At 32.7% G+C, this 25,969-nt stretch overlaps 3 protein-coding genes across 5 annotated transcripts in view; 2 read left to right on the top strand and 1 right to left on the bottom strand.

Moving 5' to 3' along the window:
• Positions 1 to 230: 230 nt before the first annotated feature.
• On the bottom strand, positions 231 to 11,850 carry LOC140060653 (kelch domain-containing protein 3-like). Of its 3 annotated transcripts, none has more exons than XM_072106955.1 (10): positions 11,744 to 11,850; positions 10,394 to 10,595; positions 5,674 to 5,847; positions 5,208 to 5,323; positions 5,009 to 5,080; positions 4,188 to 4,401; positions 3,587 to 3,785; positions 3,041 to 3,108; positions 2,396 to 2,474; positions 231 to 1,851 (listed from the first exon to the last, which is right to left on the bottom strand). In XM_072106955.1, exons 2-10 carry the CDS (start codon positions 10,545 to 10,547, stop codon positions 1,812 to 1,814), a joined length of 1,116 nt encoding a protein of 371 aa, XP_071963056.1. In that variant the 5' UTR covers positions 10,548 to 10,595; positions 11,744 to 11,850; the 3' UTR covers positions 231 to 1,811. The 3 variants fall into 3 exon arrangements, with proteins under 3 accessions (XP_071963056.1, XP_071963055.1, XP_071963053.1); XM_072106954.1 differs by lacking the exon at positions 11,744 to 11,850 and adding an exon at positions 10,969 to 11,067; XM_072106952.1 differs by lacking the exon at positions 11,744 to 11,850 and adding an exon at positions 10,864 to 10,897.
• Positions 6,465 to 9,926, top strand: LOC140060862 (uncharacterized). The gene is made up of 4 exons (XM_072107222.1): positions 6,465 to 6,546; positions 6,924 to 8,471; positions 8,713 to 8,837; positions 8,941 to 9,926. The coding sequence occupies exons 2-4, from the start codon at positions 6,937 to 6,939 to the stop codon at positions 9,741 to 9,743; spliced, it is 2,463 nt and encodes an 820-aa protein (XP_071963323.1). The 5' UTR covers positions 6,465 to 6,546; positions 6,924 to 6,936; the 3' UTR covers positions 9,744 to 9,926.
• Positions 11,851 to 12,159: 309 nt separating the features above from the next.
• LOC140061135 (potassium channel subfamily K member 13-like) overlaps positions 12,160 to 25,969 on the top strand; it is a 30,714-nt gene continuing 16,904 nt past the window's right edge. The window contains exon 1 of the mRNA XM_072107588.1: positions 12,160 to 13,124. Within this exon, the coding sequence (XP_071963689.1) occupies positions 12,782 to 13,124 (343 nt within the window). The 5' untranslated portion in view covers positions 12,160 to 12,781. The remainder of the gene's footprint in view (positions 13,125 to 25,969) is intronic.

Below are 25,969 nucleotides of genomic sequence, written 5' to 3' on the forward strand. Positions count from 1 at the left end.
AGATTGTAAAATTAAACTTACTTTAACTAGTGCCAAGGCAATCTAACAACAGGACACTGAGCTCACATTGCCAAGATAGGAACTCGTAACATCACTTTGATCATATGTCTGGCTGCGACAAATACCAACAGTAATGTAATGTACAAATCTTTTCCCAAGTGTGTATTTCATTTTTCCTTTTTTATGTTAGTTAAATTAAATTTTTGTCTGGAAAGCACTATACGTATGAAACGCCATATGTGCAAAATGTTTTATCTTTTTACTAATATTAAGTAGAAACACAGTCTAGAACCTAGACTAGGATGGGGTATACATCAAATCTATATATGCCACTGGCAGCGCCTGGAAGGTAGTCACAACAAAAACAATACAGTCAATTTTAATAAAATATACGTATGTAAATGATGGAATAAATTTTATTAATAATTTATTATCATTTTCTTACAAAGCTTCAATAACTGCAGCTGACAGGATACATTGGGTTTCACAAAATAAATAAAATGTTACATACATTTTTGGTATTTATCAAACAAATGCTTTAACCACCCATATTTGCTCACTTGAACAAAACAGTAAATAATACAGTAGATATTCCCTCTTTCTCTCTTCAGGGGAGACCCACCCTTAAAAATGGAACAACTTCAAACTTGGTGTGTAATACAATATCCCTTAATTAAAGATATATTGTCCCGCTTCTTTTTCAAATTTTTGGCCGAATATGCCATTTGGATGTTCCATAATAGTTAATCACTTTGATTAACTGTAATTTATTAAAGCAAAAAGTAGTCAAATTGGCTGTCAGCTAATGTGTTTTTGGTTTTTTCAACATATTTTAATGCATGTTTTCTTTATCTGGGCCCTGTTCAAGAGTCCCAGTAAGCTCAGGGGTCCCTGGGTGTAACTAGCTCATAACCCTAACTGTATTGTATTGATGATATTAATGTGTATTCTATAATAAGAAATGTTGATATCAAGGGGTTTGTTAGTATTTATCAATGAGAATTGCATGAATGTTTTGAAAATAGAATAAAAAATAAAAAACACTTATTATACATTAAAATATGTTTTAAAATATGACATACACTTTTAGAAAATGGATAATTAATTAGCAAACTTTGGCGAAGCTTGCGTTCCATAGCTACCTATATAACCAAGATACAGGACCTGATTTTTTAAATATCATCATAAATAAATCCTTGTATAAAAATAGATTTACATAATAATAGTTATTAAAAATAAGGATTCCTTATTTGAGAACATAATTTCAGTTAACTTGTTAAATCTTAGTTTGTATAAGAAATTAGCTTTTATCCTTTTCTAGCTTAAAAAATAATACCTTTTCTTTCATTAAAAAATCTTAATGGTTTTATTGTAATTTGTAAATATGTAATTTACTTTACTTTCTATTTTTTAAGCTCTGTTTTCCTTTTCATTTTAAAAACAATGTTTTGTAATTTTAGTTTTAATAATTTAACAAAACACTCTTCATATCTATGTTGAATTACATTACACTGATTGCTAAAAATGTTGAAAAATTGTTTGGAAAAAAAAAATTTAAATCTAAGTTGTACATACTGCACATCAAGAATCGCAATGCAACATTAAAAACAAAAAACAGTAAAATCTATTTAGAATTTACCTATTTTACACCAAGATGTTAATGACACACTGTACACATTTGCCGATTAATTACTGGGCATTAGGCCCAAGCTGTACAAAGAAATAATAATCCAAACATTGGAAGTTATAGAGAAATTGTATAAAATACTCATCGTTGCATCATTGGTCATGTGATTATGTCATGTGACTCCTTAAAGTGAGTTGCTTGAGATCATATTGGTTATTTCAATTCTGGAAAATTAAAAAGCACAACATTTAATAAATATAATAGTATGACAAATATGATAGAATATAAGAGACATTATTAAAACTAGAGGGCCAACTGTGAAACATAGCTGCCGTTTCCGTTAAAAAATATATCAGCATCGGAGACTGATGACCTGGGAAAGTTAGGTCATGTCAATTCATAGCATGCATACGGGGAAGTTCTGACTTGCTTGATCGCTCTATTCTTCAATACAGGTTTAGTAGTTTCTAGGACCGATGACAAATCAATAGATTCAGATTCGATTTATTAAGTCATTCATACATTGTACAATGATAATTGTTTTCTTGGCAGAAAAACACAAACAAAACAATACACACATAATATTTACATTCGTGATCAACATGGAACTAACACCTGATCAAATAATATAAAATACAAAAGACCTAATATAATAGTAGTCGCAAATTATCTAATATATTCTGGACAAAAAAAAAATGGACAAAATAAAATAAACACAAAGCAAAATGTTGTTGAATTATGCATCAACAAATATTTTAGTTCCTTTACCTTAATTCTCGTGGAAGTAAATATGTGTCGAGATTATTTTCAATTACAACCAACTGACAAAGGGTTTTTAAACTTGGCTCTTAAGGAAAGAAGAAAAGGTACCAGTAAGCAATCATAGCAAAAACAAAATCGAGAATGTTAATGGTTTGGAAAAAGGAGGAGAGGCCTACAATTGTGATAGTTCTGAACTTAACATAAGACATAGGCAAATATTATATCATAAACTCCTTTCAAATATTTTGAAGATTTCAGTAAATGTAATGCATTCGAAAAGACTTTGCACCAACTCAAGTTTGAGTACCCATTGCAGTCCATTCCAGACCCTCTCACAGTCTAACATCATTATGGAAATTAGCCATCTTTTGTAAAATATATTAACAGAAGAAAATAAAAATACAGCAAAATTTTATTTTCCTAATCTCAATACAGTATTAATTTTTTGTAAAAACGAAGAAAAAGAAGCACTTTTTTAAGGAACGAACACATTTTGAAAATGGGTGGCTAATGTAATTTAGTTCTCATGGCCTAATGTCATACATTTTATATTGTTTTTTCTCCAGTTTAGTTGACCTCTTGAGATTATCAATCCTTATCATTTCGTTGCAAAATAATTAATTAATAATAAAATAATTTTTTAATTCTTACCAAAATCTAGTATATACAAGTCATCCATGTCCTGTAGATGGTCAATTGAGGTAGACTTTGATGTTGGGCTAAATAAGAAAATAAAACCAGTAAACTAGCTTAATTAAATTGTTTTCAATTCTTCTTTCATACTTGTTTACATTTTGACTTTTTACAAAAATTAAAAGTGAGTTAAGGAGGAAATTGATGTCAACCTGAAACTAAAATAAACTCAATTAATCTTAACTTTCCTGAAATGAAGTAGTTGCTTGAGGAACCGATTGTAACTAGTTGTGATTACCATACCAATCGCGAGATGATTCCTAGAATTAGTTGTGCTCAGTTACTGTCAGTTCCAAGAAATATGTAGACTCTACTACTGTGGTCAATTCTAAATATTTTGCATTACTTGAGTTGAAATATGTTGCTTTCAGTTGCTCAGATTTATGTTGACATAACTGAGTTGAGTTCATAAGCCCACCTGACCTCTGAACTTTGAACTTTTAAGATTGGAAGAAAACCACTAATGCACTGAAAAAACCCATGAAAGAAAATTACAATATTCACCTTGTTCCACCAAACATGATTAGTTTGCTGTCCATCATGACACAGCATTGTCGACGCCGTTGGCATGGTTTCAACACCCCTTGAACTTTAACCTTTGACCATTCCATTGCTTTGGTATCAAATTTATGAATTGTGTCAAAATGTTGATTAGTGACACGATTGTAGCCTCCAAATATGTACATATTGTCTTTGTAAACAACTATAGAATGATAAACATAACAAAACGTAAAAAATAAATAGTAGAAATAAAAAATATATAATTTCAGATTCTATGCTACAGCAAAGTGAGGTGATAAGGAGATGACCCTGAAAAGGGTTATCTGTTAAAAAATGTATAGGTACAATATATATATAAAACTTGAAATGACCCTCCTTCCCGACCTTTGATGCTAAATCGACAAACACCACATGAATGGGAACTAGGGGAAGACATACATATTTGGAGGAAATCCTATTTGTCGTTCGAAACTAGTAGCGTTGCAAAATGAAACAGAACCCATTCAATATTTTTAAACTAAAATTTAGAGATATTTCATCTTACCAGGAGGGGTAGAACGACTCGAAATATAGGGAAGTCCCTATGCTTATTTGTTATACTTACAAGCTGAGTGGCTCCTCCTTCCAATAGGTCGATTCCTTGATATTGCTGGTTGAGTCCATGTTTTATTCTTTGTGTCAAATACTGCTAATTCGTTACTGTAAAATTCCATATTTGTGAACACTGGGCCATTTAAATCTGACCTTCCACCAAATATATACATGTATTGTCCTATGGTTACAGCTGAGTGGAAATCTCGCCAATGTGCTGGTCTGCCCTGTATGGTGACAGACAAAAGTTCTTTTCTTTTGATGTCATATTATGATGTCATGTCACCAGAAGTATTTACAGTATGTCATACAGTATGGTAATTTAAATATGCTAATTTTTGGAAACTTTTATCATATGTTCTTCTTTGTAATATGATGTCATAAGAGAATTATTATGACAGTATTTACACTATGTCATATGGTAATTTAAATATGGTAATTTAAATATGCTAATTTTTGGAAACTTTTATCATAATGTTCTTTTTTGTAATATGATGTCATAAGAGAATTATTATGACAGTATTTACACTATGTCATATGGTACTTTAAATATGCTAATTAGAAACTTTTAGGTGGCCTAAAACCAATTGAGATAGTGGACTTCAAAGTATACAATTTTTTTTTAATTATCTGCTCGACAGCAAATGGTAGGACGCAGAAGATTCCAGGTTCGAATCTTGATTTGGGTGGTTTTTTCTCATTCTCTAAGACTTCCTCATTTTAAACGTTTTATATATTAATTAATTTTAATTATATCCCTTGGTAATTAGGAGTGTTTCTATGCTCTATGAATTTATAATAAACAATTATGATATAAGAAAAATAAATTCATACCTTACATTCAAGTTTTTTCCATCTCATTTTATCTATATTCAATTTATGAACAGAGTTTGAAAAACACTGTGACTGAAAAAAAAAACAAGTCTGTAAAAGAAAGTGTATACATTCGCTGCTGCCATGGTTTCTTGTACGTCATAGAAAATAGAGGGCGGTACAACGCTGTCAAAATTCATAAAGAGACTATAATACGTACCTCATCTTCATATCCACCAAATACATACATCTTATTTTTAATGAGACAGACAGAGTGGCCATCTCTAGCCGGTGGGATATCGCCAGAAGGTTTAGGTAAGCACCATTTAAAAGTTGCTATAGGAATGAAAATAATACTGAATTAAGTTAAATTAAATTGAATTAAGCAATATTTAGCTTAAATTAGGGGTGAGATTACACTTAACCATGGGATTCTACTGTATCTACTACTCATAGTAAATACAGTATATGATCGCAAAGTTTGTATGCAGGAAGTTAATTGGTTACAACCAATGATAAATTGTCCAGAAAAGAGTGGGGGATTGGTATAGTAGCACAGAACAGTACAGAACATGAGTAGCAGTTCCTGGAAATTAGAGTACAAAACTTATTCATACTGGACATAAAAAAGAGACAATCACAACAAAGTGAATGCCAAAAAAACAGACTTGTTGTTGTTTACTTACAGGTTTGAAAACAATACAGCTCATTACAGGCACCATCTGGGTCGTTTCTGCCCCCGAATATGTAAATATTGTCATTGTATGCGATGGCCGAGTGACCATACCTCATGAAGGGTACGCATCGAAAACTTGGATCATGTTTCTCAACTTCGGGAAGTTTCTTCCATTTCAACGATACTAAAGAATTTAAATTGTTCTTATTAAACCAGTTATATTTACATAATATCTAGACAATATTAAGCCATAACAAACATTTAGAAAATCTCTAAAATATCGGGAGACAGAGTTGAATAGTCGTCATCACAAGCCTGGTTAGGACCGATAAAAATTAATCATTTAATATAGGTTTTTAGAACGTATCCCTTTTTGTATTTACCATGGGCAATGCTTGAAACTATAGTAAAAGTCAGTTTCTTTATTTTGTTACTTTGATGAGGACAATTTAGGTGGTGGGCGGAACTGGAACTTCAGTTTTGTCAGTGTCGGTAATACCAATTGGAACAACACTTTTTAATTTTACAGTAACGTAAACAGTAGCCTAATGTTGAATAATGCAATAGTAGGGCCCAGTTATAATATATTCTCCACAACATAAAGTAAATCATAATATTTATCAAATGATAGGATTCAAATGTTTTTTCCAGATATTTCCTGTATATTTTGTGAACTTGTAAATAGTCATTTCTAAGTATAGACATGAAAACATATTCTTGAAATTTCGCACTTCAATGCATTCACACAATTTTTGTAAGTTTCTTTGTGAATAATTTATTGTAATGACTATAAGGAAATCCAAATCCTTCACGAGTTGTACCTCAAATTTCCAGTTTTCAGATTTATCTGTCAATTGGCTAAAGAAGACATAATTGTTTATTGGTAAGTATTTTATATGATTTTATAGACAATTATGTGCTGCACAAATAACATTGTTTTAAATACAAGAACTGGTAGGCACTGCCATGCTGGCTGCTGTGAGCCATGTAGGCCTAATCCGAATGTCCTCAGTTTCCAGTTAAGCTGTAGGACCAGATTAATACCTTAATATGAAATTAGAAAATAGCAGGATTACTCTACTTGGGGAACAGGCGTCTATTACCCTAGGGGAACAGGCGTCTATTACCCTAGGGGAACAGGCGTCTATTACCCTAGGGGAAGCGGTGTGTTAGGCCTACAAATATGAGAGGTTGGTGATGCCTAGACATAATATGCATAATATTACCAGTAGTAACGCTGCAGATATTATTACTTTTCAGAAATTGTAGCAAAATGGATAACAGTGAGTACACAGTGGACAATACAGTGTTCATCGGGCGAGAAAAGGAAACTCAACATTTAAAAGAACTATTTTCCGACGCTGTATTGTCACCGAAATCAGAAATACGACGAGTGATAATAATTACAGGAGAACCAATGGTCGGCAAAACACGTCTATCAAAAGAAATTGGTAACCGACTGGTAAGTGATTTCCAACTTTTGGATAAGCAACTAAATGTGTATTGCATTAAACTACATCAAGTAACACATTTCAACAGAGTCCTTGTCAAGCTATCTGCAGCATTAGGACTTCCACCATGTTCTGAAAATGCACTTATAAAGCATTTCATGCAACTCAAATTTCATTGTCTACTGATTTTTGATGCGGCGGAACACTTGTCTGTTGATACGTCTAATGAGTTGCAGACTCAATTTCTAGACTTTTGTACAAGACTTGTCAATAACTCAAAAGTGTTGTTGCTAATAAACTCCAGGTTTAAATACAGGTTGCTGTCAATCCATGTTAATGTGTACCACCATCGTTTGAAACCAATAAGTATTGAAGATTCTATCAAGTTGTTAACATCCGTTGCGGAAAATGTTGGATTTGTAGATAGTATTGATAAGAAGATAGCTAAATATTGTGCCGGAATTCCGCATGCTTTAGTAATCGCTGAAACTGAACTTAAAAATAATACATATACTCCACATGAACTCTTTGCGTTGCTAGAAGAGAATCGCTTGGAAACATTAAGTTCTGCCAATTACAGTGAAGAAGAAAATGTTTCTTTCGTCATTAAATCATCCGTCAACAAGTTAAAGTCAATAAGAAATGATTACATAAGGCTTTCTTATATTCCTTCTTCATTTACTGCTAAAGCAGTTGCTGACATTCTTGAATTAAACAACGAAAAACCAGTAGTTTCTGCTAAACAACGTGTTTTGATTCCACTAACAACACGGTCCCTTGTTGCCAGGGATACACTAAATGATCGTTTCGATATTCATGCATTTTTACGGGAATTTTTATCCTACGAATTATCTTCACTCACGTCAGAACAGTCAATTGTTCTGCGCAATCGTTATTGTTCATTTTACGGAAAGTTGCTGCAATCGTTGGCGCCAATTGTTGAAGAAGACTCGTGTAAGAAACTCCCACTATTCAGTATAGAGTTAATAAACATACAGAAACTTTTGCAAGAGGCAGCGTTTTGTCCTTCGGAAGACTACGATCTCTTTCTTGACGTTGCTTGCAAGGCAGAATATCTTATTATTAATTTTCTGCCAAGAAAAGAATCTGTTGAATTTTATGCGGCTTGTGTACGAGCTGCTGAAAGTCGAAATCAGAAGAAACATCTCGGTGTAATGTTGTCATCCTATGGTCAAGCATTAACCTTCACTGCATCAAATTGGAAATTGGCACAAGAGCAGTACGAGAAGGCAGTTGACATTCTAGCTGCATATGGTGATACTGTTGACATGGCATGGTTGTTAAAACATATTGGATGGAACTTGTTCCTGCAAGGCTCTTTCAAAGTCGCTTTGAGGTAATAAACATTCTAAATGTTCAGTATAAGCTGTCATTACAGAAGACATTATCATCCTTATAATATTCTTTGATTTATGGGGGAACTCTTTTTGCTGGGGTGGCAAAGATGTCATGGAACAAAAAGCGGAATGTGAAGCTTTTTTAATATTAAATTTTCATGTTAATTGTTATGGGTTATTTGATTTAGATTTATCTGTCCATTATTAGTTTTTAATAGTTTTTTTAAAAATAATCAATAGATATTTTAAAGATGCCGAAGAAACTTTGTTGAGAATGAATGAAATTGAAAGAAAGTTAGACACCCGATGGGAGAGAATAATTGCAGCAGTCTGGTCGTGTATAGGAATTGCATACGTTCTTCTTGGTACGTAATTATTCAAATTATTGTGTTAAATTCCACTTTTTCTTTCTATTAAAATACAGCATTAATCTACATTGTTTTGACTTAAATATCTTTAATTTAACAGATTCATTAAAACGTGGTATTGGATATCATGAGAAGACGTTAAAGATGCGAAGAAAAATATGGGACGATCACCCTTTAATCGGAGGAACATACAACAACATGAGTCTGGCCTATATCAGAATGGGAGACCAAAATAAAGCGCTAGAATATGGTCAGAAAGGACTAGATACGAAGATGCGCTTTAAACGTGAACCGGCTAACGACATCATAGTTTCGTTAAATAATGTCGCAATTAACACATGTATTTATGAAGATAATCCCAAGAAAGCTCACAGGCTGCTTGATCAGTCGTTTGAAATGAGGGAATTACTTGGCCTAAATCATGTGGACACAGCTCTCATAGCTATGAATCGGGGACGAGTATACGAATACCAGGAGAATTATAGCGAAGCAATGGTATGCTACCAACGAGCAGTCGACATTAGAGAAAACCTACAATATTGGCATAAGTCTACAGCGAATTCATTATTTAATTTAGCGTCTTTAAAGCTGAAATTTAATCAATTAGACGACGCACTTGAGTCATTCTACAAGTGCTATAGAATACGTCAAGTTGGAATTTCACAAAACACCGAGCTGGGTGAGGTCATGGAGAGTCTTGGTACAGTTCACGAAAAACGAAATGAGTTTAGTGATGCAAATAAATATTTCATGGAAGCACTTGAGGAATTTAACCGATTAAAAAAATCTTTCGAAAATCAAGATAACGATAGCATGGCAAAAGAAATGGGTAAAAATGTTGAAAGGATTCGCAGAAAACTACAAGATTTGCCGTTTATAGCCATTAACAATATTGATAGATGAAAATTGTGACGGTGTACAACAATTTAATGGATCGTCATTTACTCCTGAAGGTCAAGTGAACCAGAGTCATTCCGATAAAAAAAAATAAAAAAAACATCAATTAAAAAAAAAAACTATATATCAGAATAATGGTAGAATGGAGGGGGGTTTGTTTTCACAACTTATAGAAGTTTTCATTTGATATTCACCTTTTTTTTTCATAATCTATCAGTTTTCATGTCAAATATCAATGGAACTGTTATTGTTTTATTAGTCTTGTAAATAAAAAATGAAAAAAAGTATAAAAAGTGTCATCTATTTTTCAATAAAAACATACTTTCAATCATAGGCCTCAAATTCCTATAACGTTTCTTAGTGATATTTACATTGTATTGAGAAATACCCTCCTTCCTCTCCTTAGAGTTCTCACTGATGATCGACTATTTTGTATTATTGATTATTGACCTATTGATTGATTACACATGACTATTCTCTTTTATTACCCTAATATTTTTAGAAGTAAACCATATCCATAGTGTATTTATTCGAATAAACATCCACTATAGAACATCGTTTGGAATAAACGCCCCAAAATCATGTTATAGAATCTGTAAATTTAAGGTGTTATCATCATTTTTTAACCAAGGATGCCGATAGCTCACCATACCTACCAGTGTTAAAGACATGGACATCAATTGGTCTCCGTCGAGAGTAGTCATCCCCTGTACAATAGCCTCCAAACGAGAAGATTAAATGGTTCACAGCTGCTGCTGCATGGTTTACACGACGTGGACCACTATCAAGTCTCAGCGTCCACATCGGCATCCTGTTGGAACTAACTCTCACATAACTAACTGCAACACAACAAGTTAACTGCAAAATATAAGATTTTTGAAATGGTTTATTTAATATTAATAATACATTTTTCACCATTAATCTAGTATAACTATAAACGGCGCTAATGCAGTTTCGTACCCACCCTAACCTATCCTACAGTGAGAGTGAGTGAGGAGTTTTCCCACCACCCGCGTGTGAACTGACTCAAACTAGGCTAGGTAGGCCTATAAACTAGGCTAGGCTAGCTAGAGGGCCAGTCAGGCTAGGCCTACCCTCCTACTACTAAGTACTAGGCTTGACTAACCATTATATTAAAAACCAATATGATTTTAAGTCTCTTTAGCTAACCACCTAATAGTTAAAATTAACTACACATAAGCAGCAAAAATAAGCTCATTTTTGGGCTTACTTATCTCATTGAAATAAGCTCAGATTATTATACGCTCGACAACAACAAAAAACGGGGTAATCCCAAACACAACTTTTTAATATGTGACGCCGTTTTCGCCATAATACCAGTTAGGTTGGATGGTTCTTGAAATACGAGACGCTATATTCGCCAAATTAATAGAGTGGTTATTTATATTTATAGTAAAATTCATGATAATTCCCAAATATTCTGACAAAAAAAGACCCGGGCGCGATGAAGACCATGAAGACAGCGATGACATAAATAATGGTAATTGGAGGACATGACCGAGTGTGAAAGGTAGTTTAGTAACAACAGATTTAAGAAATACGTACTAGCGCCCTCATGCAATCAACCACTTTCATCATCAATCCGCAAGTGAAAAATGGCAATGGTTATTGAAACAAATGTTGATTAAAATAATTGCGTTACTGAAGCTAATCTAACATTTTGTGTTATTAATCGCAAACTGTGAGCTGTTGTATGAATTATGCAGGTTATAGTGACGGTGAATATATATAAAATATGCTGGTAGTGTTACTGAACAAAGAGATTTAATATTATTCTCGTTGTTCGTTATAATAAATTCAGAATTAGAATAAATAAGAATTACTTAATAAATGAAAAAATTTGCGACAAATTTGAAGGTAAAATATACAAATAAACAACAAGCGTGAATGTCGTCATTAGAATTCGTGACCTGCGAATTATTCAGACAATCCGCTGTTAATTTATTTCCGTATTGGCAATGAACTCGCACACAGGAGATGCTTACGTTAGTGACTTCCTTCGTTTCTCCGTTTTCTTTGATTTAATGTCAATTGCCGATCGATATAATTTCTGCGGACCGACTCGAAATGAGGCGATGGGAAAGCGGCAGCTGCTGTTAGGTTTGCGATTCTCGTAAAATACATCTGTCTTTAGAAGCCTCAGTCAATATGAATTTCACGGTATTTACAGCATTGATGATGGCTTGAGCTGACTTGAAAAAAAAACCTGTTGATATTCTGCTTCAGTGTGGTGTGCGCAGTGACAGAAAACTAATAACGGAAGCGGCTACCTCATTATTTATTCCGATCATTCATGAATATTCATTTCGGAAAGTATAATACGCGCTGTGACGTAGCATATAGCGATGCACTGATGACAAGTTTAGATCAGCGTTATATGGTCGAGAGAGTTGGAGCCGAATATGCATCTATAGTAATACTATTATAATTTGCTCATTATCATCTCGACCTGACCGAGAGCATCCAAGGCAGTGCCTAGGATATAGATGTCTGTACAAGAAAATCATCTTCAAGTAACATAAAGATAATAAAAGGATTTCGCGATATCGAATAAAATGTAAAGTATTTCCAATATACATTTTTTCGAATGAATCTACAAGGTGGATTTTCTGTTATTCTGTGATTATCATCAACGCTCATGGGATTCGAGAGATGTTCTTTAAAATCTACCATAAATACAGTGCTATATTATCACTAGCAATAAAATCAAGTTTTCTCTATTCGCCATTTTGAAGGAGCATTTTGGAATTTTATCGTTATATAAATGCCGGGAGTTTTGATTCGATCAATGGTGGTAAAAATTGGAGATTATAATCACGCACCTGATGGATAAAGTTAAAAAGAAGAAATGCGCGATTTGAAAATATATCTTTTATCTGGAGTTCAGTCTGGTTTAGTTCATAGTTTCAGGCGAATGAGTCGTTGTATGCTTGTTTGACAAGGATATGGGTATTTATTGAGGAGGAATAGACCTCCTAAACTAAGTAGGTCCGTAAAATCATTTTAAATAGGGATTTCAAGGAATGGCGCGAACAAACAAATGTTGCGCTATTATTCGTCTGAAAGAGGATAATTCCCGGTTTATTTTGCTAGCTTTTTTTATCTTATTTTATTGGTTGATGGGGGCTATAATTTTCCACTTTCTTGAGGCGGACATGGAGCAGGTCGAACGAGCGGAATATTTAGATGTTCTTAATGGTTTTAAAAGCAAATACATTAATACGAATATTGTAGAAGAAGAGGACTTTGACGAACTGTTAAAAAAGCATGAATATGCAGTTGCAAAGGGTTTAACAGAAGAACACCGGCTAAGATGGGATTTTCCAGGGGCATTTTACTTCGTCGGTACAGTAGTCTCAACTATAGGTAAGCCTACAATTTTATTTTCAAATAATCATTATGTGTTGACGGTACTAACACCCATTTATTTCAGGTTGTTTTAAGTACATCTATTGGACCTGCGCATCAGCTCAACGCGTCTATAAATAACATGTTACCCGGCAACGTTAATAATTTTATAAATCAAAACGTATATTCATGAGGTATAAGCCTATAAAACGACCCCTTTACGTTTAAGTACATTTAATATTTTTGATGCTGGTATTGTTATTGTTAAACAAAATCTCACTTTATTATCTCCTTTTAATATTTGGAAAATATATAATCAGTTATTTGTTCAAACATGACTATATTTAAAATCAGGCTCACAGAAGAACATGAATGTTGAAAAGAACAAAGCAGCTGACGCGTGCCTACAAGAAAAGTCCAATTTCCATCAAAATGTCAACGCGCGCGTACAGTGCCACTTTCATCAGCATTTCAACGCGCGCGCGTACAATACGATACCATTTTCATCAACATTTCAACGCGCGTGTACAAAAAAGTACTATTTTCATCAACATTTCAACGCGCGCATATAAACAGTACCATTTTCACCAGTATTTCAACGCTCGCGTAAAGAACAGTACCATTTTCATCAGCATTTGAAGGCGCGTGTCATGTATTTCTCAAACTTGTAGCAAACAGATTCAAACACGTGGTCTATAAGCCATTGACCATTGACCTACTTACATACATTATGCTTGAGACAACGGTACACGGATTATACTATAATCTATGATGCTAAATATAAATTTTATAACAGTACATTTGATGACGATAATATTTGATAATTTTTAGAAATTTAGTAAAGAAAGTACTTGGAATTTGTCAGCTAATACGTGTCCAATATCTTTATCCGTATTATGTTTTAATTTATATAGTTTTGGGGGGTAAACGACGAAATGAGATTGCAAAGTATTATCTATCAACATATTACTAATACTAAATCAAAAATATTGCAGTATTTTATATCATATTAAAACCAATGTTTTCATATTTAATATTAAAACCATGGATATATTGTCATACGCCCGTGATTCGTCAATTTAATTTTTTTTCAGACCGGCGAAGTTGCCCTTTAACAGCCTTCATATCGCTTTAAGCTACTACTATATGACTCTGAACTTTCGATTATCCTTCTACAAATCTCATAAAGCAGCAGAGGTTCATTTTACAATAAGAGATTTTCTAGCCCAACGTTATTATTAATATGTCGTTATTTCACATAGCACGGATTCTCAATATCAGAGCAAATATTAACGTTCGAGTATTTATGAAACATATTGAAACAGAATATGAATAATATGCAAATTATACTGATAACGAAGATTATTATAATAATAGTTAATAAAACCTGGTACTGCATGTAAATATAGACGCAAGCGAATTGTCGCTAATTATGATAATGATATTAATGATATTAATAATAAAGCCTTGAATACAGTTAGTGATAAAGCTTGATTTCCACGAGAATTGAACGTACGTGTGAGACTTGATCAATTACAGCCGCGATTAATGCCACTTGTAGTTCGTCAATTGCGTTCACACGTGCACGTAGGCCTACTTACGCCGTTACGTCACAAGTGTTGTGTTGTTGTTACTGATGATAGCGATGATAAGGATAAAGGATGATGAATGTTGGTGTTTACTGATAATGTGTTTCATAATATAAAATAGTAATGTGATTGTGTTGTGCTTGGCATGAGTTATACATGCTATAACATTAAAATATTGTACCATGCATGATTAAACACATATATTTTATCTAATTTTATCTCTGTCGTTGAAATAGGGAGTCATCGATCACGTTGTAATAAACACATTCCTTATTAAATATTTAATCAGCATGTACGAGAATAATATTACCATATACCAATAATATTAAATTTATATCACCTACTAATATATAGCTTATTGGTTACTCTACCGTTGACAATAGATCCTTCCTAATTCATCTGACTTGATCAAAATTAAACACGACTAATATATTTTATAATATATCGATCTTTGCCCTATAGAATATTATACAATTCTTATTTCGACGGCACTTCATCCCATGATGTTTAAAGCAAACAAAGGCCCCTGAGCGATGGCTTTTGTTAGTCGGGCTCTTTGCAAACAAACCGTCGCGTGGCAACGGTTGTAATTAACACAGCGCTGGCGTTCCATAGTGGACAGTGCCCGATGGTTAAATATCGACGTATTATATCGTTCGGTATATTTACTAAGAAGGATATGCTTGATTTCGGTAGAAATCAACCACCGTAGGCCTAATTACAATAATTACAAATACACGACTCTACGCTGTATGTCTTTCAGTTCGATGCGTAAAGAAATTAAACAAATTGTTGTAAACATGGTTTATTTTTACATGCTCGACGACGATTTCATCGTGAGAGCTTAATTTATGTGGCATCCGTGAAGCATGCTTAATAATATATGCTTTAAAACATGGAGGTAGTGATCACGTGTTTCAATTTCTAGTCGATATTATCCGATTGATGACCGGATCTGTTGTCGAATAAAAACGGTTGTTAATGTTAGAAATGTTATACAAAACCTCTTTGTTTGTTGATACAATTGAGTGGTGTATTATTTGTTTTTAAACGCAATGCTTTTTTTAAAATGTTTTTTTTTCCGCAAAGCTGTAAACCAATACACAGACAATAATATCATATAGTTACAGGATAACATTGAATGTAAGATGTCTGCATATCTGCATAAAGTGAATAAATAATGAAACGGACTATTCAGCAACAATTTTTTTGTACAAATTATTTTTCTAGGGGAAAATATCTTGAACGAAAACAAAATTAGAATAACTTCTTATCATTTCGTATACAAAATCTGATCATCCAGTTGGCTTTTTGTTTGCTTTAAATTACATTATTTAGGTAAATCAATTTTTTTTTCATCCAATTTTTTGTTAAAGTGAATTAACTATTAAAACGGCCTATTCAGCAACAATTTTTTTTTACAAATTATTTTTCAAGGGGACAATATCTTTTAACGAAAACAAAATCATAATAACTTCATATCATTTCGTATACAAAATCTGATCAATTTGTAATTAGTGGCTGTCATTCATCATGATTCGAGTTTCTTTATGGTATTGTTATTGGAGATAGTCGGCGTTCCGTATTGATTACATTAGCCCAAGAGATTATTGGCCAATAGGAGGCGTCTAGTCTGCTGCGCCATCTGCAATCTTCGTGTTCAGTAAAAACAACTATATAACCATGTTTCCTATCTGAAATACTTAACTATGACGATAATTACTCTGTAAAATATAAACAAATCCCATATTATTTACGGTTCTTGTCTTTCACTATATTTTTTTTTTATATATCGATAGATACTATATATATATATACTGAAATGGTGCCTGATGGTTGATAATTCGGTTCACATGACGATAATTACATGTAAAATATATAAACAAAATCCCATTTTATTTACGTCTTTGTGTTTCATGTTGGCATTTTTGAAAATATTATAATTAGTTGGCGTTTCATAGTGAAAAGGCATGCCCAATCGTAATAGTGATTCCTTTAGGGGCCTACTAATGCTAATTACTCAGTATATTAATCCTATACCGTCCTTGTTGGTGCTTTAATTTTATATGCCTTGGTTGGCGTTTTATGAAATGGTGTTCGATAAGTTATAGTGATTTCGTTTACATGATAAATAATTACAAAAAAAACACCATTTTATTTACGTCTTTGTGTTTTATAATGGTGTTTTTTAATAGATTTAGTTGGCGTTTCATAGTGACTTTAGTGATTCCGTTTAGGCCTAAAACGAATAATTCAAAATCTATGTCTATAAAACAAGCGGTTTTTATTATTATATTATATATTATAAATACGATTCTATTATATTTCCGTCTTTTTCTTTCATGTGCTTTTTAGATTAGTTGGTGTTCAATAGTTAAATAACGTTAGATGGAATAATCCGGGCAGTAATGCAAATAGAGCCTACAAGCGATTTTGAAACTCTACATACAACCAACTTTGATTCATATTGTTCCTATCAGGAGAGATAGGGTGGTCTAAGCTCGTTCTTTTAGGCCTAGATGGTGTTCATCCTAAGAACTGTAAAGGATAACCTTAAGCTGTCTTAGGTAAAAATAATATTTTCACATATCAATCAACCAATCAATCAAAAACATTGTTGTAATCGTCTTCATCGAAGTCAGGCCTAAAGGCCTATTGTAATATATTTATATATATAAACAGATAGGCCTACCGATAATTCATACCGTAGCTATAGACCCCAAAAAAAGCAAGCTAGGTAGGGCATTTCCTCATGGATTCAACAGAAACCAAACCAAAACGAACATACAACTATAGCTTTTTGTATGTAACAACTTCCTTATTGAACTATTACTTATATCATGTCATCTATAGGCATCTATAGCTTATTTTTTCTTTTATGTTGATGTTTTTAAATTTGTATTTTGAGAGATTCACAACTACAGAAAATGACATGCCAGATGCTAAATAATTGAATTGAATTGTATATAGTTTAAATCATTGTACAAAAAAAAAACCTGGAAAAATGTGTAACATAAAGTTCTATGAGTTAATTGTATATAAAAAACCCTAATTCGTTGAAAAGCATTTGATCTAACACATACGTACATAAGGAGGCCTATCTATATATGTTATTATCATATCGGAAATATAAGACAGAGTCGGTACAAAACTTGTTATCAATTAAGATGATGATAATTTGTTCTATCGTATTATTTATTAAAAGTTTATTTTAAATTGATTTTTTGCCTATAATAGGCTTTTATATATCGTCGTTAGTTCTAGTGCCGAACAAGCCTTTGAACATCGTGTATCATCATATACTGTTGGCCTACACTATACAGATAGGCCTACTGTTGGCCTACACTATACAGATAGGCCTACTGTTGGCCTACACTATACAGATAGGCCTACTGTTGGCCTACATTATACAGATAGGCCTACTGTTGGCCTACACTATACAGATAGGCCTACTGTTGGCCTACATTATACAGATAGGCCTACTGTTGGCCTACCCTATGCAGATAGGCCTACTGTTGGCCTACCCTATACAGATGGGCCTACTGTTTGCCTACCCTATGCAGATAGGCCTACTGTTGGCCTACACTATACAGATAGGCCTACTGTTGGCCTACACTATACAGATAGGCCTACCCTATACAGATGGGCCTACTGTTGGCCTACCCTATGCAGATAGGCGTACTGTTTTAACGGCCGATTCTCTACTGTAGGCCTATTTCTACATTACACGTCTTCTTGCAATGCAATGTCATACACATATGGCGCCTGTAATATACAGTATTAGGTTAGACCATGACATAGTATGCGACAATGCATTACATAATTTGCCTCCTGTGACACTGGTGACAATTACATATACAGAAGCGTACAGAATCGTCTAATATTAGAATATTATGCCTATAACTATACCATACCACAGCACAGGCCTACCATTTTATATGACCTCGACTTAAAATCAGAAAGTGACGACTTAACATTAAGAAAGTCACTTAAAAAAATTGACTAAATATAATTCCTTCTTAAAATGATTGAATTCATTGTATAATTTAAATCTAATAAATGTAATATTTATTAAATTACTGATTCAATTGTGCATTCTTCCAAAATTACAAAAAGATCGATTTATTAAATTAGAATAATAATCCAATCTTGTTAGAAGCATGATGAGTGATATGGCGTTTTCGTCAATCTAATATCTGACTTTTCTGGCGGCGTTAAAAGGCTTTGATCGCGCAATAATATGACGTCATTTATGAATATTCATATAATTAAAAGTGTCATCCGATTTTTTTTCGGTATAGCATTTATTTCGTCAAAAAAGACAATATAAAACTATGATTGACTTATCTATTATCATTCTTATATTCTTATCTATTCTACTATAGTAAAGACTTCTGGTTGAAAAATGAAGTTCTAGGTCTAAATATCTATTATTATGAAAAAAATATCTATATTTGGACATAAATATGATAATAATACTATCAATAATTATAATTAAATGTTTTACTAAATAGTATTTATAAAATAACTATATCAATTACCTTATATCTTTATCTATTCTACTGCATTATATGAGTCTTAATTAAAAAAAATCTCTAAATCTAAGGGTTAACACCTATACTGAAATTGTATATGTAATATCTTAATACGATACTAGACAGTGTAAAGCCGATCTGTAATAATCTCAGTTTTTATGCACGCGGATATAAATCCCTTCAACTCATAAATTATACGGTATATAAATGAAATCTACAAAGGGTAACCGTTCCATTACGCTTCGGTATGACGCGCCAAGTGTGCATTTATACGGGAAAAACTATCTCGGTTATTTTCTCTATTAAAACTATACGATAGTCCTGTTATTAAAACAGAAATATTACTATATATTATAAAAATAATATAAAGCTCTGTCTACACTATCAAACTAGTTTGATAAAAAAAAACTCGGTGATGTGCCCAATAAGAGTGATATGACATCATCATGTCCATATATAAAGGCCTACATTTTTTGTCACATAAAGTTTGATAGTGAAAACAGAATTTTAAATATCTTTATTTCAAAATAAATTACAACACTTGGCGCTTCATAGTTTCCCATTATTTATTCGTATGCATACAGTACCAGACAGAATGTATAATGTCGATGAAGAATTTAATATATATTATTTAATATTGGAGATTTTTAATGGTTGTATCATTATAGGCCTAATATGCGACAAATAGTTTGATCAATATTGTAGCTAAGATATGTGTGTGTTTTAATATGTTGATGATTATATGATTGATGAGGAGGCAACATTTATAATTTTTAATAAAACAATCTAATAAAGATGACGATGGTTAATTATATGCTAATAATATGTGAAAATAATATTATAACGAAGCAACACTATATATATAAGCCCTGGTGAAAGAAAGTGTTTTCCGAAAGCTATTTATCACTTCGTTTTAGATGTTTTACTTTATTGTTTTGCTTTAGCTGTTTGATTATTTTATTTGTATCGTCATTATTATTATTATTGAGACCGAAACACTGCTATGTTAATTATAAATTGAGTAAGTAATTGTGCCTTTAGATTAATATTATAATGATCGATATGACGCAATGATAACGTGAAGATGATAATGAAAATACCAACATTTTCTGTCCCATTTTTATTATTATAAGAAATTAGTGCGTAATCAATATTTAATGGTTGTTATCGGTCCCAGTGGTATATCCAGTGGTTGTTGCTACATTTATATCTCTGATCTCCGGTAATGTGCTTTGTGAATTCATCGGCCACTAAACTCGTAAATACACCATCAATCAGCATATAGGCCCATGCTGACATGTGCTAGAAATAGGCTGGCCACGAACACGCCATATGGTACGGACTAGCCTACACGCTATAAATTACATTTATAGTCACTAATATCAATATTTATAATATATTTGTATAATAATGTACTAGGCTATACGTGTACGAGTTATTTTAAAACTAGGTTAGTTCCATCTAGACAATGTGTAGGCCTATCTGTCTGTATGTGGACTATTGTTATCACTGTTAAGAGGCCCTGGGAAAGCAGTTATACTCCGGTGCTAAAACTAAAGATAAAAGACAAGCCAAATATCTAGGCCTAAATATCGTTTTACATCGGGTCGATGAATCTCGGTCATACACGAGGTAGTCCCATTTGGGCGCATTGACATTTTTTTTCTGTAAAATGTTTAGGCGGATTTGAACCATATCGCTTAGCATCGAACCAAAACGTTTGAAATTAAATTAAAGTTAAAGTTTGAACTATGCAGTCAGAATTGCTGCATGCGTTTCAGATGCATTTAGAATTATTCCATAGCGTTTAAAATTGACCCGGGCGTCTAGAATTTACCTATAGTGTTTAGAATTTACCTATAGCGTTTAGAATTTACCCATAGCGTTAAGAATTTACCCATAGCACATTCAGAAGTTACCCATAGCGTTTAGAATTTATCCATAGCGTTTAGAATTTACCCATAGCGTATAGAATTTACATATAGCGTTTAGAATTTACCCATACCGTTTGAAATTGAGCCGAGCGTCTAAAATTGAGCCGAGCGTCTAAAATTGACCTATGGGCGTTTAGAATAGATCTATAACGTTTCGAATAATTCCATATATAATTAACCTAATGTTTAAAATTGACCAATGGCGTTTAGAATTGAAGGAATACACTTTTGAAATGTAAGTATACAAAATGTTCTTAATATTGATAATAATTAAAAAGCAAAAAAAAAAACAGGTATATCATACTTAAAAAATTGGCTTATGCAATGTAGGATATGTTTACAAATGTATATATTAAACATCATGCATATCGTACTTTAAAAAATGACTTCAGTAGAATATGTTTACAAATGTGTATATTAAATATTATATTAAACTATTATACATTATACGGATGTGATTTGACATTTGAATAATAAGACCATCTTAATAATTAACAATTGAATTATCGTCACTATTTTTGTAGGTCAAATATAACATTAAAATGATTAATTGATTACGATCAAAACACATTTAACACTATGGGGAAAAGGGTTCCATGATTTGTGACTCGATGGAGATTGTCGTAAAATGTCGACGACTGCCGCTGTGCACAGATAACGAATTCCGGTGGGCGGTTCTTCTACAAATATCTCATGGGTTAAATTAATCATGTGGGAACTAAATGACGTCACAAATGCATACGGTTACCATGGTAATCATTCAAGTGCTGCACGGATATGAAATTGTGAATAGCGAGACAAACGATGATAGTTGATAAGAAGAAACAATATTGGCGGAATATTGTTATCTAATAAGGGAAGTGAGAGATGAACAAGATACTTATATTTTATTATTATTAATTTAGTTGCGCATTTGTTTTGCGTACGCGTAGCTTATGGTTCGCTCGCGCGTTCTTTGCGTTGTGGTTGTCTTCCTTAAGCTTGGTTCCCACTAGAACGTAACGCAAGGACGTAAACGCAACGCAAGCGTTTTAACCAATGACAAGCGAAGTTATAGACAGTTAGCAATCACAAGCGAATAAGCCATCGCTTGTGATTGGTCAATTCACTTGCGTTGCGTTACGTCCTTGTGTTGCGTCGCTAGTGGGAACCACGCTTTACTCATTACCACCGCCAAATCTGTGGTGTTTTTAGACTTTTTTGTTCTTATAATTCGCAACTAATCTTATAATCATAAAATAATAAAATGTAAGCCTATCACTAGTATGTGCGAATAATTTAGTTAGAAGTTTTTTTTTGTCTGTCTGCCTGTTCGACTCACGACCATGAAACATGGTTCAGGCAAATAAGCAGAATTGTCATGGATGAATAAGCTTAACGTAAGCACAACGCAAGCGATTTGACCAATGACAAGCCACTGTTCGGATAATCTGTCGCTTGTGATTGGCCAGCCCCTGTTGCGTTGCGTCCTATTGGGAAACAACCAAGCATTAAAATACGCATGCTACTTAGTATGATCGAAATTTGAAACAAAAAATCGAATGCACCGTAATTAAATAGTTCTAAGACTTGATAACGGTAAGTTTATAATGCTTTATAAAACTCTATAATATTAAAAATGAAATTTATTGCTTTTTCATCTCAATAATACTGAAGTATCCGTTGGACGTTAATCGATGTTTATTTGCAGTTTCCATAGTAACCAAGTCATAAAAATCAACATCATGTTATATTAGACAAGGTTATTACAGACATAATTCAAGCTCTAAAAATATTATTATGTAAATTACAATGTAGCCTATTGTTGATATTCATGGATTGGTTTATTACATAACGCATTTTAAAATGTAATACTAAGTGGATTCGGCTATTGTTATGCTAACAAACCGTTGTTCATTAGTCTATAGAACATGTCATTCAATAGTTAATCTCTGACATCGCGAAAGAGATACACGAGGTCTACACATACGCGCACCATTCGTATTGAAACGCGCATATTTGTCGGCGTTCAAAGAAAATAAACAATTACGTACGCGCGCGGTTTGTGTTGAGACGCGCATATATTTGTCGGCGTTCAAAGGGCAATTACGTAATATAACCTGTATATGATAGTTTGTTTGATATTAATTTTGCCTGTATTTAGGTAATTATGATTATTACAAGATAAATTAATTGAAATATATACTTGTTAAGAACCAAATAAACATATTTGTATTTTTAAAGTTTTATACCACTTTAATTGCCATTTCTTGTGTATTGCTTGTAGTCTTGTTATTGAAATTAAATTGAATGAATAAATGAATATAATAAAAATATGATAATACATATCAACAAGAATATGAACATGACACCCACTCAGTGACACGACCTTTGACCGACTGTATTTATATGAAAGTTAATTATGATTCAGTATAAATAATTGGATTGTTTGGTCATTCAATCACTGTAAAATGTGGCTACTAATGAAGTTGATGACAGTGATGGTTGATGATGATGATAATAATATTAACAATACAGTACTAATTATGATGATGACATTAATGATAGCCAATGATGAAGATGATGATTTTGAAGATGATGATGATGATGAAAGCCAATGATAATAATGATTATGATGGTGATGAAAGCCAATGATGATGACGATTATGATAAAAGCTAATGATGATGATGATGATGATGATAAAAGCCAATGATGAGATGATGATGATTATGATAAAAGCTGCTGATGAAGATGATGTTGATGATTATGATAAAAGCCAATGATGAAGATGATGATGATGATTATGATAAAAGCCAATGATGATGATGATGATGATAAAAAGCCAATGATGAAGATGATGATGATGATAATGATAAAAGCCACTGATGAAGATGATGATGATTATGATAAAAGCCAAAGATGAGGATGATGATGATAAAATGATAAAAGCCAATGATGAATGATGATGATAACGATGATGATGATGATGATGATGATGGTAATGATTATTGTAAAAGCCAATGATTACGATGATGATGATGATGATAATTATGATAAAGCCAATGATGAACATGATGTTAATATATGTTGAAATTGACAATTATGACAATTGTTATATACGTGACGACGCTGAAACTGGAAGGTTATGACGTATGATGGTGATAAGGAGTACCGGTATATGATATAGACAACAAGAAACAGTATTGTAACAAATTCAATATCATTATATGTTTTAAAGAACAACCTAATCCACGTCATTTCTTTGAACTCGTATACTCTAATAATAATTTACATTTATAACCAATAAACTAACGGTTGTAACGTTCGTAGAGTCTTCTCCTCCCATAAACACGTTGTCATTTCTATTCCCAACGGAACAATAACTCGCGACGTCGTCTACGCCTGCCTAATCATTACTTTCGACATCATTGTAATGTTCATTTATTACACAGACCTACATAATGTTGAATAATTGATAACGCAATTGGATGTGAAGGTATAATGTTTCTCCAAGTCTTTTGTCCATGTTTTCACAATTTTTAAACGTTTACTTGTCATTGGAATATGAGTAGGAACGGAACAGAAATTAGAAAAACGCGTTTATGATTTGATATTTTTACTGTTTACACACTAAATTCATATTATATATTTATTACTTAAGGTTAAATATTAACATAAGTCAGGAAACACCATCTTTTGTCCATGTTTTCATGATTTTTAAACGTTTAATTATCATTGGAATATGGATCGGAAGCGTCAGAAATGAGAGAAACGCGTTAATGCTTTGTTCTTCTTACTGTTTACACACTAAATTCAAGATTCAATTCATATTATATATTTATTACTTAAGGTTAAATATTAAAATAAATCCTGCAACATCACTTGGCCGCTGTAGAAAAATAACTGAAGTATCAATGTTGCTGCAAAGGTTTATATTTTAAAATAAACAGACGGTATATAAATTTAAAACCGGGAACCCGGAGTCCCCCTTTAAAGCTTGGTTCCCACTAGGACGTAACACAAGGACAAAAACGCAACGCAAGCGTGTTAACCAATGAACAGTTTGAATAATCCATCGCTTGTGATTGGTCAATTCACTTAAGTTGCGTTACGTCCTTGCGTTGCGTCTCTAGTGGGAACCAAGCTTTAGTTTAAAAATACGTAATATAGGCCTATGGTCAATAATATCAACAACTTGCAATACGATCATTCATTCTGTGTTTATCTAGCTTATTTTCTTCATGTGTTATGTTCTTGGATGATATATAATCCTATACTGTGCTATTTTATGTCTTGTATAATAAAATATAATACTAAGCTATGATAATGCGTATATTAAAGACCATATAGCGTAACCTGCCGTAATTGTTGGCTGCGCGTGTTAGTGCGCCCTCAAAAGAGTTAAGTCACACTCAAGCAAAATGTACAGTTGGCCTAAAGCTACACTAACAAACTAGTTTGAAAGTGTAATGTGCCCAAATATGGTAGTGATATGACCATATAATGTCCATATATGGGCACATCACATTTGTCACACATTTTGATAGTGTAGACAAGGCTTGACATAACAATAAAAAAGTGTATATTTAACTATTATCATTGTTCGTGTTAGTTATCGTCCGGAAGACCCACTGTAAACGGGCCTTTAGGCATAATTGTCCTCAGTATCGTAGTAATCAGACCACGAATGAATATGATTATGAAATTATTATTATAATATGATGATAATAATAATAACGTATACATTGTGCTTCTATAAATTTGTTTTCAATTATAAAACATTTACCAAATAATTATATATTTTAAAAACAACTGGACCGTCAGA

Source organism: Antedon mediterranea, chromosome 10 (genome assembly GCF_964355755.1).
Source record: "Antedon mediterranea chromosome 10, ecAntMedi1.1, whole genome shotgun sequence".
In the NCBI taxonomy this organism is placed as follows: Eukaryota; Metazoa; Echinodermata; class Crinoidea; order Comatulida; family Antedonidae; genus Antedon; species Antedon mediterranea.

What these genes read in the sequence shown, in the direction of transcription:
- LOC140060862 (XM_072107222.1), top strand. Translation starts at nt 6,937, where the DNA reads ATGGATAACAGTGAGTACACAGTGGACAATACAGTGTTCATCGGGCGA. An exon ending in TCTTTCAAAGTCGCTTTGAG is followed by an intron (nt 8,472 to 8,712) that starts GTAATAAACATT and finishes AATAATCAATAG; the next exon opens with ATATTTTAAAGATGCCGAAG. An exon ending in AATTGCATACGTTCTTCTTG is followed by an intron (nt 8,838 to 8,940) that starts GTACGTAATTAT and finishes TTAATTTAACAG; the next exon opens with ATTCATTAAAACGTGGTATT.
- LOC140060653 (XM_072106952.1), bottom strand. An exon ending in GCTGTATTGTTTTCAAACCT is followed by an intron (nt 5,324 to 5,673) that starts GTAAGTAAACAA and finishes TCATTCCTATAG; the next exon opens with CAACTTTTAAATGGTGCTTA. An exon ending in ATCATGTTTGGTGGAACAAG is followed by an intron (nt 3,109 to 3,586) that starts GTGAATATTGTA and finishes TTTCTTATTTAG; the next exon opens with CCCAACATCAAAGTCTACCT.